Below are 16,923 nucleotides of genomic sequence, written 5' to 3'. Positions count from 1 at the left end.
GAGCCCTCCATCCAAGCAAAACAGGAAAAGGTGGTCCAAATGGTGCCAGGCCAGGACACTCATCACGGCGTCCATTAAATTAAAGCCTCGTTCCCTATCGGTAATCAGGTTAAGATACTGAACAGCTGTGAGATGGGCCGTGGTACCTGCTGTCAACACTGCTCCCTTGCAGGCCAGGACACTGCTACTGCGGACTCTTCTGGGGAGGACTGTCCTGGTTCTCGTTCTCTAACTGGTTCATTTTGTGTTGATAATTAGATGTACCCACAGCACAGGCTGCCATCATCTGTCAGATGACCAAACTACGCAATCCAGAAAATGAAAACTTAAACACGGGCTGGCTGGTGTGCAGGGTGGTAAGAGCAGCAGCCCCGCACACAAGGTTGAGGGGTGTGCCCAGGTTGCAGGTTTGATCCCCGCCCTAATGTGTTCCTCACACCGATGCTTCTCTCTCTCTCCCTGCCCCCCATCCTCCCATTCCACTCTCTCTGAAAAGCAATGGGAAAAACACCCTCGGGTGAGGATTAACAAAAACAAAATAAACAGGCGGGAAAAACAGGATGGGAGGAATGGTCCAAAGTAAGAAAAGTGTGTGAGTAACCTGCTGAGTCCACCTCCTTAGAGATGAAGAAAGAGGTCAGGAAATGTACCTTCCTAAGGAAGAAGGTTTCTGAGAGAAAAAGGAAGTGAGAGGACTACCTAGGGGAGAGGTAGGGCAGACGGAAGAGAAAGTTGTGGGAGGAGACAGCTCTCACAGGGTGGAGAGGAAGTCCCGGCAGTGAAATCCGTTTCCCTGGCATTTACGTGAACGCACGGTGTAATCACCTCTCTTCCCCGGGGCAGGAGAAGGAAAGAGGCTCCATTCACGTACCTTACAAACGTGCTGCAGGACCCGCGCGCGGCCTGTGGCAGAAGTGCTGCAAAGGGCCTTGAACTTCCCAGGCGAAAGGCACTATAAAAACATTTAAAAAATCAGGTATTATGCTGTTCATTTCACAAGAAAAAAAATACAATATGTAAATGGGCTTGCCCGAAGTTCCACGAAGTAATTTAGAATTCAAGAGAAGAAAAAAGTGCAAAATTTAATTTTTAATGGACAGACCATAAAAATGTATCACATTTATACAAGTCTTGGTGTCCTTCACTTAGCATAATCTACACAACCAACCTTATTTTCTGGACATTACAAATGAATGTTGCCCCTTTAAAGCAAATAAATCCTATGTAAATTAATTTCCCAACTTTATTATTATAAAAATGTTCAAACACACAGCCATTAAAAGAATTTAACGGTGGACACCTGCGTCCCTCCCAGCCGGACCACCAGACACACCTTCCTGACTTGCGCTGTCCACCTGCATTTCCTTTCTCTGCTGGCTCTACAGAGAAACCACAGGCCAAAGTCCAACTGTCGGAAAAGTCAATGGCTTAATTCTAGCCACTTGTTTAACATCAGATCATAACATTCCTCTCAAAAAGAAAACATCTAATTTCTCATCTCAGAACAAATCTGAAGAACTTCCCATGTTCTAAAAGCTATACATGACTGGTCCCTGCCATCTTTCTAATTTCATTTTCTCTCTCACTTTTCTCTTTACTCCAAACCTATTTCACTGACTACTTATGTTCTCTTCCCCTTCACTTGAATATTTAGATATTATGATAAATATGCTTATTAAATATATTTACTTTCCCAACCCTCTTTAAAATAATCAAGCTCAATTTGGTGTAAACTGCAAAGTGGCTGCAATGTAACAGAGTGTATCTCTCATATTCTGATGATTATTAGCTATAAATATGTATTCAGAATCATCTGGATGAAGTACCAATAAATTCAGACCAACACCCAAAATAAGCAGCTTCAATGCCTATCTGATTTTCAGTCACGTGACTACCATAATTATGAGCATACAAGGCTGTCACTTATTACTACAGCCCCCGATTAAAAATAAATCACTTGAAATAGAAACACTTGAAATAAGAATTTCACAGTAATTAATAACTTTAAACTGTTTTGGAAATTTTCGTGTACTAATCCCATGCGTACTTAACAGTGAGCATGTCCCCAAAATCCTCCGGAGCAGAGTGAGACACACCGACTCAAGTGTAAATGTGGCTACATTAACGTGCAGGGACAGGCAGACCGAGTTCCACTGGCTAGGTGCTTGAAGGATAGACCGAGTGGCAAGGGAAGACAAGACACTCAGGGACCTTTGAAAACTACAAGCATGTGACTCAGATCCAGCAGGTAGGTACCACTCATCACCATCACTAGCAGCCAGAATGCGAGGAAGCCCAGGTGTGTCCGCGGAAGCCCAGCTGCCCACACCGGGTCTCTTAGAAGCTGAGCTGTCGCCTGACAGCGCTAACACAGCCTCACGGCTCTGGGACTAATACCACCCAAAGAGCAGCAACCACTTCCTCCTCCGGCCACTGCCGGGACTCCGCCCGCAGACAGGAAACACCTGAAGGTCCACCTGTGTTCACTCTCCTGGCAGCTTACAACCGCGTGACCAGGACGAGCTTCTAAAAGAAGTAACTGAAAAAGATGGAATCAGACTATGGAAATACTCCACCGAAGCCACCACCACACACACAGGAACTATTTACACGATATATGTAGTGTCTCCCCGTTCTATCTCAAAGTCAATCACCAAACGAGCACAAAGCTGCCCGATAACATCTCAGCCTGACCTAAAAATCAAAAATGATGTTGCATTTGGAGCAGGGAAGCTGGGACTCCGTGAGGAAGAAGCTGGTGCCTCAACAGACCCAAGCCTCGGGCCAGGACGAGGCAGGGGCGGGCACATATTCATTTGTCTGTCTGGATCAGCTGCTACAGGACCGCCGTCACTGACGTTTGTTTGGAAAAGGAAATCTTCAGTTTCCCAACGTGTGTAACACCAGCAACATCCAAACGGAGAAAACCCGGGATTAAGCCGCCGAGTCTCGAGCTATAGCTGATTCTGAGCAAGCCGCTTGGGAGCGCACAGAGAACCCCTCGCAGGAAAATAGTTGTGGCCTGAACCTGACTAGACATGACTTAAGAAATTTACTTAAGCCTCTGAAGCCTCATTTCCTCATCTGCAAACGGGGCTGGGCGAGGAATCCTGCAGATTCCCTTCCGTCCCGTGTTCTGGATCCACGAAAAAGCTCATTCCTCCTCTCCTCCTCCTCCCGCTGCGGGTTTTTATGAGAACAGAGGCTGTGAGTCCAGGACTAGGTTGTGACTCAAAGCAGGTTCCAGCTGATGTAGTTTCTGTCCCGTCCCTATGAGCCACCAGCGCTCCACGCCAGGGGACGGAACTCCGCTCGAGACAACTAGCTCGAGACAACTCATCGCGAGCGATCCGTCCAGGAGTTACCCTTTATAACTGTCCTGTGCGTTCAGCCTGAACAATGCCACTCGTGCCAAACGCTCAGAACCACATCTCCACCAACTTAGCCATGTCTTAAAGGGGCCATCATGCAACTGCACACACACGTCACACAGCCGGCGAGCAGCACTGAGTGGCTGAACATGTCTCACCCTCTACAACAAGAAAAGACATTTTTTAAAAAGTATTTTTCCCCCCATTCAGATCTGGCAGGGAGGAATATAACCTGATTACACACTTGCAAGTTACTTCAAAAGGCTGCCTTAGACACAAAGGAAGCAAACCCGTCACCAACAGAGGTCCAAGTTTTCAATCAGGCCCCGGCCGGTGCGTCCAGACAGCCAAGGTTTGGGGTTTGACCCCCCCCCAGTCAGGGAACATACACCCAACAATTAATGAATAGATGGATAAGTGGGACAAATCAATGTCTCTCTCTAAAAGTCAATAAGTAAAAATGTAAAAAAAATGAATTTTAATCAGGACCACTAAAAAAACACAATTGGAACCAACCCCGAGGTTAACAGATGCCCGTTTTCCACCACCAACGAATGAACGTGGTTCCCACCGAGTCCATTTGCGTGCAAACAGGCTGGTGACCGAGGGCGACGCTGGGGGGCCTGGTCTGGGCGGTCACTGAGACTGAGCAGAGCTGCAAATTAGCACTATCTGGATGAGGCATAAATTACTTAAATCACGAAAAATGGCTTCCATGGGTGATCCCCTTCTCTGCAGAGCCCTCAGCCCTAAGATCCCAAAACCGTCTTTTACTCACACAACCTCTAAGAAAACAGCACGAAAAACAAAAAGCCTGCCTAAAACACAGCCGGACTTCACCCAATGCCAGCCGGTGATTCACGTTTCACGTTACATGTGAGACAAAATGGAGTTGTAAAGAGTTTCTCTCCCATTTCAACTCCCACGGCCACGCGCGCCGGGCAGCGGCGGCGGCTCAGCCCGGGCCGGACCCCCGCCCGCGGCCGCGGAGGGGAAGCGCCGGGCCGGGCGCGGCGGGCGGGGGCCGGGGCGCGGGAGGCGCCGGCGCGCTTCCGGGAACCGGGCGGGCGGAGCCGCGGCTTCGGGGAAAGGGCCCGGAGTCCGGGTCAGGGGCCGGGGCGGCCGGCTCGGAGCAGCAGGTGGGGCGCGGCCGCGGCCGGGCGGCGGGCGGCGGGCGGGCGGGCGGGCGGCCGGAAGAGTGCGGGGCGGGCCCGGGGCGCCGCGGCGCCTGGAGGAAACCCTCTCACTCACCTCGGGAGACGCTCCGACTCCGGCCTCTCCGCGCCGACGACGCCGGTCCGCGGGTCCCGAGCTCGGAGGCGAGGGCGGGCGGCTCAGGAGGCGGCGGACTAACGAGAGAACCGACGGAGGACGGCGGGCGGCGGGCGGGGAGCGCGAGCGAGCGAGCGAGGGCGGGCGCGCGGCGCAGGGCGGGCGGGGAGCGACGTGCGCGCCCCCGCGTGCCCGGCGGGCTCGGCCTGGACGCGGTCGTGGCCCCGCGCACGCGCGCGCGCTCCCAGCCGGGCCGCGATTGCTCCGGAGAGCGTCCCCGCCCTCCACGCCGGGCGCTGGACCAATCCCGGCGGCCGCGCGAGGCATCACGGGAACTCGGGGGCTATAAAAGACCTGGTTGCTATTTTGTGCTCCCCGAGTCACCGGTCCTTTAAGCGAGCGGGGCGGCGCTTGGTGCGCGTGCGCGGTCCCGCTACCCCTCCCAAACTGCCAACTCTGCGCGCAGGCGAGCTGGGCCCGGCCTGCCTGGCTGGCGCGTGCGCCCAACGGGCTTGGCCCCGGAAGACCAGACGCCTGCGCAGTGGGGGCTGAGGTGACAGCCCTCCGGGTGGGGCGCGGGTCCGTCATGGCGGAGTCCTGGGCTGGGCAGTCCCTGCAGGCTCTGCCGGCCACGGCGCTGGGCGCCCTGGGCGCCCTGGGCAGCGAGTTCCTGCGCGAGTGGGAGGCGCAGGACATGCGTGTGACCCTCTTCAAGCTGCTGCTGCTGTGGCTGGTGCTGAGCCTCCTGTGCGTCCAGCTGGCGTGGGGCTTCTACGGGAGCACGGTGACCGGGCTGTACCACCGCCCAGGTGAGGCCCCCACCGCCCTCCGTGCGCTGGCCGCCCTCACGCCCCGCGGAGTGCGCCGCCGGGCTCCCCAGAGCCCCCGTAGACTGCCATGGGCCCCCAAAGAACCGTATCGCAACCTGACGCTCTCCTCTGACCCACGCCAACATACCAGTCCACGCAAGAAACGCCAGTAGTCCGCCCGTCACGTTATAACTCCCTTTTGGACCCTCACCACACTAGTGACAACACACTAGTTCCCTAGAGCCCCCGCCAGACTCTCCTCCAAACACCATAGCCTCTCACCTGCCGGGGTGAGGCCTGCTCTGACCCCCCTGGCCGCTGCAGCTCTGGATGTGTTCCTGCCCCCAGGTCTGGGCGGCCAGAACGAATCCACACCCGATGGCTCCACGCATTTCCCTTCGTGGTGAGTGTCTGTTCCCACCTCAACCCCGTGCCGGGCAGGCAGAGGGGCACGCCTGTGCCGGGGACCGGGAGGGAGTTCTCAGGGCAGGTGTCCTCCAGCTTAGCAGCTCAGCAAGTGGAGCTCAGGTGTCAGGTGCCAGGACGTGGGGACAGTCAGTTTGCTGTTCCGCACCCTGCGGGGGGGACCGTGCCATTCCCGATCTCAGAGATGACATGGCGAGTGCCTTGGCCTGCAGGCCCTCCGCTGGAGAGGCGGCCTCTGTCCTGCACGGACTGGCCTCGTCAGGATCAACTGCCCACCTGGGACACGGGAGCTCCTTCATCAGGGGTTCTTTCAGCTAATTTCGGGGCTCCTACCACCTGGCAGGGACCCAGGCCCTGCTTACAGGGGAGCCAGAGATTTGGGAGGGGGGGGAGTAGCTGTGCAGGGATGAAGGTGGTTAGAGGTTTCTCTTGAGACTTTGAGGGCAAAGGCCGGGGAGTGCTGAAGTGTCCACAGAGACAGCGGTGAGAACAGGCCCAGAGGCCCGGACTGTGATGCTGGAGCTCCAACATGAAGGCCTGCAGGGGCCTGCAAAGCCCTGGCCAGGGTGGGCAACGTCTGGGCCTGCCAGGGCACTGGGATGAGTTGGTGAAGTGTGTGACCAAACAGCGGGTAATTTGTAGGTTGGTCATTCTGTTGGCCCGTGAGAGGGGTTATACATCCCCACATGGCCCCGGACAGAAGGGTCCCCACCCTGGCCCCGACTTCGGGAGCTATTGAAGGACTGAGTCACGATCGGGCCGTGGCTAATCTGATTTGCTTTTTATCTGCCTGCTTTGTGGCAAGGACATAAAGGGGTCCAGTTAGAGAGGGCAAGGAGAGCTACACTCTCCTTGGGCCAAGGGGGAGGGATGGGAGTGCCTTCCCGAGGGGGGAGGAGTCTGTTGGGAAGGGGGTGGGCCTGGCGTGGGCTGTGGGGGCTCAGCAGAGGTTTGGGTTTTGTGTGGGTTTATGAGCTCCACTCGGCCCCAGGAGGAGCAGAAGATGGACCTCGGGGCCTGTGCTGCTGCCCGCCGAGTAACCCTCTCTCCTCTCCATCCCCTTTAGGGAAACGGCAGCAAACGAGCCTCTCAAAACCCACAGAGAATAAGGGGAGGCAGCCGAAGGGTCTCCAGGGACATCACCGGGTCTGCTGGCTCCCACTCTGGGCTCTCCTGCTGCCCAGATCCCAGGGATGACTGCAGGGGGTCCGGGTTGGGGGGTAGGGAGTACCCCAGTGCTTGTGTTGGGCGCCCACTGCCCCTGGCTTTTCCTCCAGCGCCCCAGGCCCTGGGCCAGTGAAGTTCGCCTCCCCCTGACCTGGTGCCTTAGGAGAGCCCTGCTGCTCTCTCGGGGTCAGGAGGAGCCTCTGGGTGAGGAAGGCCACAGTCCATTTCCTGTCCCTCTTCCCATCCCCCTGGGAGTGACCCACAGGGATTTGTCCCTCACGAAGCCTGAGGTTGACTAGCCCTGGGATTTGTAAGGGAAGTCTGTTTTCACTTAAGCCCAGGTTTTCTGAATTTGGTCTTGCTGTGTTGGCAAGGATCTAGGAATCTTGGCCTGGACACAGCCTTATACCCTATGGGTACTTAGTTGGCCACTCAAGTCCAAGGCAGGGGCAGCTGGCACCATCCAGACATGGAGGCACCAGGCACCCACTTTCTGGTCCCATCTGAGCTCTCCAGGTGCGAGCAGGCTATGGGCACTGTCTTACCCTGAGCACCATACTCCTACCCCGCTGTCCTTGGAGGGAAGCTGGTGCCTCTCTGCCAGGTGCTGAGAGGCTGAGCCCAGGGTGACTTCCCACCCTCAACACTTAGGTGCTAAGTGCCCCGGGTGGTGGGTCTTGCCCCTCTGGGGGATCCTAAGCAGTTGGTGCAGGCAGCCCCTCCCGCAGCCTCCTCACTGCCCATCTTGACCTGGAACCACAGGAGCTTCATCCTAAGAGCGGGGGCTCCCTCTAGTGCCATCGCAGCCCCCAAGAACTGTGAAGGCCTGCCACTTCCCAAACAGGCCAAGGGCTGCCCAAGGGAGGGGTGGCAAAGGCCAGTTCCCCCAGGCCTGTGGCCTAGACCTGTCCCCTTCCCATCCGCCCGCCTGTGCCTAGACGTCTGCCAGGGCGCCGAGCTCCTGCCGGGTGCTTACTGCAGACACCGCTGCTGCAGGGTGATGGTTCAGCAGCCCAGGTGACCACTGACACCACCAGGGTGAGGGCCTCCCATTCCACTGGAGGCCTAGTGAGGATGTGGCGGATTAAACATGGACGTGCATTGGTTGTCTGGTTACTCAGAAGGCCAAGGGCAGCATGCACAGGGGAAACGGGAGAGGATACCCCAGGGCTGTTGCCCCTCAGCACCCAGAATTTAGTGACTTGCAAAGTTGGGGGGTTGATGCCAGCTCCCTAAAGTAGTGTGGGGTGCCCAACACGGTACTATCCCGTTAGTTCTAGACCTGCCCCTCTCCAGGGGAACCCCGAGCCTGTCCCAGAGGCAGGAAGGCAAGCATTGGGCTGGCACCCCAGGAGCCCTGTGGGCAGAGGACAGTGAAGCGGGACTCGGCAGGCAAGAAGGAGGCTCGTTTAATGTTGTTAGGGTCAGTGGAGGCCAAGGGGCCCAGGCCAGCCCAGGGAAGGCAAGCCCGGAGGAGGCCTATCCTGCCCTCCAGCAGCCGGGGCTCAGGACAGTGGTGAGCCTGGCTGGCTGACTGCTGGGCAGCAGGCTGGGCCAACTTGTGCCCCTCAATCACCCACAGGCGCAGCAGCCTACTGAGCCAGCCCTGCCCAGGGAGAGGCAGCAGTTTGCACTCCTGGGAAGTAAACCAGAGGAGACTGGCAATGCCCCTTTGAAGTGTGAGAACCCTGGTGAGGTAGGTCGGGAGGCTCGATCCTCCCACAGGGGAGCTTTGAGGCAGAGGGAAGGCCAGGACTGGTGCTGCTCGGAGCCCTAGCAGGCAAGAGTGGGTCCGCGGGAGCGTGGGCAGAAACAAGACACTGGTGAGCTGGTCCGTCACTAAGAAATGGGTCTTGAAACTGAAGTGGCACAGGATGAGGGGTGTAGGTGGTGTGTCCCACCACAACCAGACAACCAGAACCAGCCCACACCCTCGTGTTCTGCCTCAGCTTCCTGACCAGCCCCGGGTGGAAAGCCCTCCTCACTTCAGGGTGTAATAGTTTGTGGGCACGAAGGGCATCTTGCTGACCACGGCCTCCTGCTGCCTCCGCCGCACCTCCACCAGGAGCGGGGTGCCCGGCTGGCTGTACTCGGGGGGCACATAGCCCATCGCCACGTTCCTCTTCAGGCAGGGCGAGGGGCAGCCGCTGGTCACAGCGCCTGCGGGCGGAGCCGTGTCAGCGCCACCGACGCCCGGCGTGCCCGCCCACCCGGGGAGGCACGGGGCGGCCAGCCCCATCCACCTACCAATCACGGCGCCCTCCGCACTCAGGATGGGGCTGTGCGCCCGCATCGGGGCCCCCTCGCACGTGAGCCCCACACGCCGCCGTGGCACCTGGCCCTTCAGCTGCGGGACGATGACCGCGGCCCCCGGGAAGTCCATGGCCGCCCGGCGGCGCCTGCCTGCAGCGGACACCAGGCCTGAGCCGCCGGAGGCCCCAGTGCCGCCCCGCGCGGGGCTCCCGGGGGCCATGTCCCTCCCCGGCCCCGGCCCCTGGTCCCGGAGGCCACGCTGCCCTCGGCCTGCCCAGCCAGGGCCTCGGCGGCTGACGGGGGAAGCCACGGTGCCCTTCAGGGAATGAGGCTCAGGAGGCGGCCACTGCCCCTCAGGGTCCCCCCCCCACCCCCCCCCGGGAGCCCAGCTCACCCAGCGTCCAGCCCAGGCCGCCCTCCACGGGCGTGGTGTGCTCGTCGATGTCGCTGCCGTAGAGGCAGAGGCCGGCCTCCAGGCGCAGGCTGTCCCGGGCCGCCAGCCCCGCCAGCCGCACCTCGGGGTTGGCCAGCAGAGCCTCTGCCAGGCGCGCCGCCCTCGCCGCCGGCACCGAGATCTGCGGGGACACCGGGGGCGGTGGGCTGCTGGCCCGAGTCCACCGCCGCCCCGCCCCGCCCCCCGCCTGACCCACCTCCACGCCGTCCTCCCCCGTGTAGCCGCAGCGGGTCACGCGGCAGCCGGGCACGCCGAACACCTCCATCACGGCGCTGGTCATGAAGGGCAGCTTCCGCAGGTCGCCCGCCACGCCGGCCTGCAGCACCTGGGCCGCGGCGGGGCCTGGGCGGGGACAGTGACTGAGCCTCCAGGCCCCGCGCCCCGAAGCCGGGGCAGCAGCCCTTCCCCGGGCAGACGAGCCCGGAGCACGGCTCCCACTGCAGGGGGAGGAAGATGCGCCTGCCCCGTAGCCCACTGAGCCTGGGCCCCCAGCTTAGAACAGGCACTCACCCCCCACGGCCACCCCTCCCGCTGCGGCCTCTGCTCCAGCCCAGGAAGCCCCGCCTGGCCACTCACCTTGCAGGGCGAGCAGGGCATTGTCCACCACCTCCAGGCCCACGTCGCCGCCCCTGCTCTGCAGCTCCCTCACCTTGTCCTGCACAGGAGGACGGGAGCCACGTCGGCTTCCAGGACCATCTCCAGGCGCCGCTGCGCTCCGTGGAGCAGGCTGGCTCTCACCTCACGAGGCCGTGCGAGTGGCAGGGGTGACCCAAGCCCGGGTCTGCGGGCTCTGGCACCAGCTCCGCCTCCACGCTCACCAGAGCGTGCCCACCTCGGGCGGCTCGGCTTCCCCGCCCACCGCCCAGTGGAGCCGGGCATGCTCCAGAGCCTGCTGCTCATTCGCTCAGAGGTCCTGACGGGCCCTGTCCCTGCCAGTCTGCCTGTCCGCTCTGTGTACCTGCATGAGGGCCAGGTCCTTGTCCCGGCAGCCAGCGTTGGACACCATGTACAGGTGTCCCTCGGCGGCGTTGGTCACAATCAAGTCGTCCAAGATGCCCCCGGCCTCGTTGGTAAACAGCGACAGGGTCCCCTAGCACCAGAGCGAGAGCTGTGCATCCAGGTCCAGAAGGCCAATGTCAAGTGTGAGACATACCGGGGGCCACTCGGCCACCACAAACTCAGGAACTCTCAGCACAGGGCAGGATGTGTGTGTGTGTAGCTGGGTCACCCAGCCTCCTGCCGGAGCCCAGATGTCTTTGTTGTTAATCCTCACGGAGGACATTTTTCCACAGAGAGTGGAAGGGAGAGGGAGAAAGAGAAACATGGATTGGTTGCCTCCCACACACACCCTGATAAGGGTTGGGGATTGAGCCTGCAGTTTAGGCACATGTGTCCTTGATCGGAATCAAACCCGGGACCCTTCAGTTCCCGGCTGGACTCTACCCACTGAGCCAAACCAGCCAAGGTGAGCCCGGGCATTTGATCCTCTGCACTGAGCACATCTCTATTTCTTCCTCACCTTGGGGGCCTCCCTGAACTGGGGGGGCCTCTGCACCCCACCCTCTCAGTGCTGAGAGCCCCACCTCACAGTGACTGCTGCTCCACCCCACCCAAACCCGGACGACGGCCCATCCTCCAAACCCCGGCTGCCGCCCCGAAGTGCTGAGGCCGCCGCGGCCGCCGCACGTGGGACCTGGTTAAATGCCGGCTCTGCCAGGCGGGGCTGGGCGTGTCCCCGACAAGCCCCGGGCACTGGAGGCGGTGGTTCAGGGACTGCGCGGGGCCAGGCGCACGAAGGTCACGCGCAGCCCGAGGAGGGGAGGACGCGGGCAGGCCCATCCCTGCAGAGGGTGGACATGACGCCGGGACTCCACCCCCCAAGACTGCAAAGCTGTGTCTGACCTCACTGTGCCCGGCCCCACGGGAGGGCTTGCCGGGGGACTAAGAGCGCCCACCTGGTTCGGCCTCAGCTCTGCGATATCTCCCACCACCAGACTCTCCATCAGCTTCACCCGGTCACGACCGAGTATCTTGGTCTGAGAAAAAAATCGAAAGCCTCAGGACAAAAAGAAAACAAACACGCAAACAAAGGAGAAAGGCCTCAGGGCCCCGAGATGGCTCCAGTCAGGAAGCCCCTGGCCAGGATCCTCCTCCCCACTCCCAGGCCCAGCCCCACCGCCAAGCGCCCCTTCTGGTTCTGCAGGTGCAAAGTCCCCCACTTCCGATCTCCCAACACAGGAGGGTGCCCTGGGGGAGGCTAGGGGCTTTGAAAGGGCCATCACCTTCCTGAAATACCGCCCTTTCCCTTCCCAACCCCATGCCCAGGGCAGTGGGGAACACGGGAAACCCCAGGGCACCCAGGCCTCCCACTGGGCGGGCGGGCGGCTGCAGAGGCAGAGAGGAGCCCTTGGGAGGCTGGCAAGTTCATTTCCAGCCACCGACCCCCGGAGGCCTGCAGCCCTTCTGAGAGGGCGGCCGGAGCCCGGTCCCCAGCACAGAGCCGCGGGTGGGCGTCCGGGGGGGGGCGCACAGAGCCGCGGGCGGGGCGGTGGGGCCGGCCGCTCACCTGCAGCATGTGGGACACGTCGAAGAGCGAGCAGTGGCGGCGTGTGTGCAGGTGGGAGTCGACGTGGCCGTCGCGGTACTGCAGCGGCAGCCGCCAGCCCGCGAAGGCCACCAGCCTCCCGCCGTGGGCCAGGTGGAAGTCATGGAGCGGCGTCCTGCGGAGCCCGTCCTGGTCCTGCGGGGCGGCCGGCTCAGTCCCCAGGCCCCGGCCCGCCTCCCCGTCCTCTCGGACCCGCACCCACACCCCTGTCCCACCTGCGAGCCGCTGAGCCGCCGGCTGGGGGCCCGGGGGAGCGCCCGCCCGCGCACTCCCAGGGGGGCGGCCCAGCTCGCTGCCCACTGCATCGTGGCCGGAGACCGCACGGCCGCCGCCCAGGCCGCCACTGTCGGGCACGCTGGGAGATGTAGTCTGGACCCGGTCAGGCCAGTTTCTCCCACAAAGGGGACCGGAGGGGGGTGGGCGGCCCAAGGGCAGGCGGGGCTTCGGCTCACCAGGGACGGGGAGTCCCAGCGGCAGGAAAACAGCCCGAGGCCTTCCTCTAGCCGGGCGGAGGGAAGGTGCCAGCCAGTTAGGCCGCTCAGAATCCCAGCCAGGAGCCAGGCCTCCCCGTGCTGACCGCCCAGCCCCCGGGGCCAAAGTTCAGACAGAGGGCTGCAGGCTTGAATGGCATGTTCCCGACATGGAATGTCAAGTGAGAGGAGGGGGAAAGGTGGAGACGACACAGGAGGGAGCCAGGGGCAGCACAGGAACCTGGACACACAGGGGTCCCCGTCCGTCCCCCCATCCCTCACCCCTGCACACACAGGCAGCAGCAGCCAAGCATTCCAGTGTTTATTGATCTTGCTGCTCACCGGGCTCTGCTTCATTAGCAACAGCTGAACAGAGTGAGTGGCGCTGAGGGGCCCTGGTGAGAACCCTGCTGGTTTATCTGATCCGGTGAGAGAAGAGGGGCCCACTGGGGGCTCACCCTCCCAGGAAGCTGTGGGGCCACACAAGCACCTCCTTTTCCAGGTCCAGCAACTGCTGCCTGCTGCCTCCTACAGCCGCCAGGGCCACACACACACACACACACAGACACACACAGGGACACACACACACACACACACACGCGGGGAGCAGCTGCCTTGAGGCTTCTGGAAGGAGCAGCTGGGAGGAGGAGGAGGATGTACGCTGGGCTGGGTCAGATGGCAAGCAGATCCCAGGGCTCATTCTCAGGCCCCAGCCTTGCCACAGGCACCTGCCCAGGCCAGGGGCAGACCACGTGCACACACACCCGAAGGCCGCTCAGAGACCTGGGCTCCTGCGGCCGTGGCCAGCTCTGCTCCGGGCTATCCGGTGCTCGGATAGGGGAGGCCTCTTGTGGGCACCAGGGCTCCCGCTTCCCCCTGGGCTTCGAGGCTGAGTGCCGTGCAGAGCACCGAGGTCTTGCCTCCTGGCCTGAGGTCAGTTTGGCTCAGATAAACTAGAACATTCCTGTGGAAGTCGCCCAGGGCTGGACGGGCCGGTGCTGGGAGCGCACCCGGCCCACAGTGCTCAGGGCAGGGGCAGGCAGCGGCAGCAGTGAGCGGGCTGGCAGGAGGGGCCCCGGGCACACAGGGGCTCTTGTTAGTGGGACTGGAGTGTCGTTAGGGCGGGGAACGGCGTTCAGGGTGCAGCCAGGTGCGGACAGAGTGTACCCCACACCCAGCGCTCAGGCTGAAGCCGCGCAGTGAGCCCCGAGAATCCTGACTGTGGACGTGGCCCCGGCAGAACGCGCAGGCAGGCAGGCGGAACGCAGAATGCAGCGGGGAAGCACTTTGGCCTCTGGCGGCCCAAGGTTGGCCCGGAAGGTCAGCGTCTGGGGTAAGAGCGGCTCAGGTATAGGAGAGCAAGTTTAGGTCGTAGCAGCCATCCACCTGCAACACAGAAGCCATCAGGTCTGACCCTGGCCGGCCGGGGCCACGGGGGTCGGGCAGAGGGACGCGCTGTCACTCACATCGAAGCGGCCGATCCTCCTGGAGGTGCGGCTGGCCCGGACCATCTCCGTCAGCGCCCACATCTGCTGCACCTCCGAGGACACCTTGCTGGGGTCCGGGAAGCCCTGCTCGGAAGGAGGGGTCAGTGGCCGGGGGTGTCCCCCAGCCGTGCCCTCTGAGCTCCGGGGAGGCCAGGCCGGCAATGGGGCCCTCCGGCTGAGACCGGTCACACTCCCAGCTGGCTCGGGAAATAGGAGGTCGGAGCAGCCCACACGGAGAGACCTCAAGTCCCTGGACCTCCAGGAGGGAGACCGGGAAGATGGCACAGTGTGCCCGGGGCCCCAGGCCCAGCCCCGGTCCCTGCGGATCGGGCCCACCTGGACACGAGAGCGATTCGCTGGCGGCTCCTCCCCGGGGTGAGGCTTACCTCAGCGAGGGGCGCGGGCTGCTCGCAGGGCGCTGGGTGGGAAAGCCACTTGGGGAAGGTCATGGAGGGGCTCTGCAAAGCACGGAGGGAGGGAGGGAGAGGGGCAGGGTCCTGGGACCGGTGTCCGAGGTCCTGGGAGCCTCGACCCCTGAGAAAAGCCTGTTCAGGGTCCACAAAGGCCCCGAGGGCAGTCAGACTCCCTAAGATGTGAGGGAGGCCCCAGGAACACAAGGAACAGAATATCTCAGCTCTGAAAGAGGTGGGGGGCTCCAGAGATCGGGGCCGTGGGGACCTAGCGTCCCTCTCCTGAGCTTCCCACTCGCCCTCTTGGCTAACTTCCATGACAGCCTCCCTCGGGGTCCGGTCATCGGGACCCCCCACCCAGCTCTGCCAGCCTCCTAGGGAACGGCTGGCCGCAGCTGAGCGAGCCCTCACCTTCGCCCCCTGCTGGTAGACCTGCAGCTCCTCCACGGTGAAGGACAGCCACAGGGGCGAGGGCTGCCTCAGGATCAGGCGCAGCTCCAGCACGCGGGCCACGTCACACAGCATCTGGCACACACACACACACAAGGCCCCAGCGAGCCCCGCTCACCACCCCGGGCCTCCCAACAGGCAGTGAGTCGAGCGGCCGCCTCCTGGGCCTTCGGGGAAGAACATTGGTCCCTCCAAGGCGGTTCCCCAAGAGCCACAGCCCAGGACAGCCCGGCCCCCCTCCCCGCTCCCGGTATCCCCGCCCAGTTCTCAGGCGCCCGGCGAGCCCTCAGCCGGCCACCCGGCCGTGCCCTGTCCCCGCTGACCTGGTGCTTGGACAGCGATACATACTCCTGAGCGCCCTCCTCGCTGTGGGGGTCCGGCATGAGGCAGTGGTCCCGCAGGCAGGTCACCCACTTGGCCTGCGTGTGGATCGAGGTGTACTGGCGCACACGGACGCTCAGGAAGGCCGTGTAGTAATTCTTGAACGTGATCTCCTGCAGCTGCAGCACACACAGCCCACCGTCCCGGATCAGGCCTGGGCCCAGGGCCTGAGCCGCCTCACAGGCCCCGTCGCCTCCTCCCCTCGGGTATGTCCTCTGCTGCCAATCTGCTCAGCGTCCTCTGAGGCTCAGTGTCACTCTCCTGAGGGAGCTCACAGCCTAAGTGAGGAGGTCGCACCCAGGACGCTGCCAGGGGGTCAGAGCCCCAACTCGGGGGGAGGAGGGACATGGACACGTGAGGCCCGAAGGGAAGAGTCCACCCAGCGGATGAGAAAGGCAGAGGATGTAGACAGGGAGGATGTTTGGCTACAGCAGCTCTCATCACTAGATGCTCATCAGAACACCCACACCTCCTGCACCAGGACGTCCCAGCTGGGGGAGCGTGCACAGGGCTGAGAGGTAGGCAGGCACAGACACAAAGTGGCCCTGAATGCCAGGCCAGCAGAAACGGATTTTAGCCCGGTTGTGGGCCCCATCCCCAGTGTGGGGCGTGCCGATGGTCAATGGTTCTCTCCCATCATTGATGTTTCTCTCACTCCCTCTCCCTTCCTCTCTGAAATCAATAAATAAAAAATATAGTTAAAAAAATAAATAAAAAGAAAATGAACTTGATCCTCTGTGTCGAAGTCCTGCGGGGTCCGGTCCGGTCACTGTGCAGCTGGCAGTGCAGCTGGAGCCGCTGGGCAGATCCTGCTGAGCAGGCTGTAGGCCTGCGCAGGAGGCAGATCTGGGGTAACTCATTGTCTAGATTCCCAGGACAAAACCACCCCCCTATACAGGGCTCACCCCTGTATTTCCAACACCTCGCCTGCTACCGTGGCCCTTCCCCGCCAGCGCTGCCCTGGACCAGGGGAGAGATGCCTTCTGGTGAGTGTGTGAACTGCAGAAATGAATCAGTGGCTGACTGAGGCGCCAGGGCGAGGCCAGCGCCAAGCTTCAAGTGACCGACCCAGCGCCGGGGGCACGCCCGGGCTCCCAGGTCGGTCCCGCCCGGAACCACGGGAACCGCGGTCGCCCAAGGGGCTGGCTCACCTCGAAGGGCGCGACGCAGGGGAAGGTGACGTCGATGACCAGCACGCCGGGCCGGCCTTGGGCGGTGCGCACATCGCCCACCTGCAGCGCCACGGTGCCCTTCACGTGGCAGGGCACCAACACGCGGGACATGGTGCCAGGCGTGCGGGGCTAGCGCAACCGCCGATCCCAGCCTGGGACCGCGGTCCTTCCCGGCATCCCCAGCCCCGTCCCAAGA

At 61.9% G+C, this 16,923-nt stretch overlaps 5 protein-coding genes across 8 annotated transcripts in view; 1 reads left to right on the top strand and 4 right to left on the bottom strand.

The window, feature by feature from the left end:
- The window catches only part of GPX1 (glutathione peroxidase 1), a 24,788-nt gene extending 20,478 nt beyond the window's left edge, over positions 1–4,310 (bottom strand). Inside the window, exons 1-2 of the mRNA XM_036432281.2 lie at positions 4,304–4,310; positions 269–276 (exon numbers count right to left, since the gene is read on the bottom strand). The gene's annotated coding sequence lies outside the window, so the exon portion shown is untranslated. The remainder of the gene's footprint in view (positions 1–268; positions 277–4,303) is intronic.
- Positions 1–4,765, bottom strand: part of RHOA (ras homolog family member A) — a 23,405-nt gene extending 18,640 nt beyond the window's left edge. The window contains exons 1-2 of the mRNA XM_036432282.2: positions 4,623–4,765; positions 872–952 (exon numbers count right to left, since the gene is read on the bottom strand). The gene's annotated coding sequence lies outside the window, so the exon portion shown is untranslated. The remainder of the gene's footprint in view (positions 1–871; positions 953–4,622) is intronic.
- Positions 1–16,923, bottom strand: part of NICN1 (nicolin 1, tubulin polyglutamylase complex subunit) — an 18,124-nt gene extending 1,201 nt beyond the window's left edge. The window contains exons 1-6 of one of the 2 annotated variants that reach the window (XR_006741188.1): positions 16,707–16,923; positions 15,498–15,674; positions 15,136–15,249; positions 14,701–14,772; positions 14,294–14,398; positions 13,407–14,213 (exon numbers count right to left, since the gene is read on the bottom strand). Coding sequence is in view for 1 of the 2 variants with exons in the window: in XM_036432278.2 (XP_036288171.1) it covers positions 14,172–14,213; positions 14,294–14,398; positions 14,701–14,772; positions 15,136–15,249; positions 15,498–15,674; positions 16,707–16,838 (642 nt within the window). In the remaining variant the exon portion in view is untranslated. Of the gene's footprint in view, positions 1–13,400; positions 14,214–14,293; positions 14,399–14,700; positions 14,773–15,135; positions 15,250–15,497; positions 15,675–16,706 lie in introns of those variants that run through there. The other variant, XM_036432278.2, reaches the window with a different exon arrangement.
- TCTA (T cell leukemia translocation altered) lies at positions 4,946–8,146 on the top strand. The gene is made up of 3 exons (XM_036432283.2): positions 4,946–5,452; positions 5,801–5,855; positions 6,945–8,146. The coding sequence occupies exons 1-3, from the start codon at positions 5,230–5,232 to the stop codon at positions 6,985–6,987; spliced, it is 321 nt and encodes a 106-aa protein (XP_036288176.1). The 5' UTR covers positions 4,946–5,229; the 3' UTR covers positions 6,988–8,146.
- Positions 8,437–13,275, bottom strand: AMT (aminomethyltransferase). Of its 3 annotated transcripts, none has more exons than XM_045579589.1 (9): positions 13,170–13,275; positions 12,319–12,492; positions 11,708–11,788; positions 10,711–10,842; positions 10,329–10,407; positions 9,949–10,094; positions 9,693–9,873; positions 9,293–9,448; positions 8,437–9,205 (listed from the first exon to the last, which is right to left on the bottom strand). In XM_045579589.1, the coding sequence occupies exons 1-9, from the start codon at positions 13,182–13,184 to the stop codon at positions 9,027–9,029; spliced, it is 1,143 nt and encodes a 380-aa protein (XP_045435545.1). In that variant the 5' UTR covers positions 13,185–13,275; the 3' UTR covers positions 8,437–9,026. The 3 variants fall into 3 exon arrangements, with proteins under 3 accessions (XP_045435545.1, XP_045435544.1, XP_045435546.1); XM_045579588.1 differs by lacking the exon at positions 13,170–13,275 and adding an exon at positions 12,573–13,084; XM_045579590.1 differs by lacking the exon at positions 13,170–13,275 and adding an exon at positions 12,573–12,849 and having other exon boundaries at positions 8,437–9,101; positions 9,381–9,448.

This window comes from Pipistrellus kuhlii, unplaced genomic scaffold (genome assembly GCF_014108245.1).
Source record: "Pipistrellus kuhlii isolate mPipKuh1 unplaced genomic scaffold, mPipKuh1.p scaffold_m20_p_11, whole genome shotgun sequence".
NCBI lineage: Eukaryota > Metazoa > Chordata > Mammalia > Chiroptera > Vespertilionidae > Pipistrellus > Pipistrellus kuhlii.
This window is presented reverse-complemented; position numbering and strand designations above follow the sequence as displayed.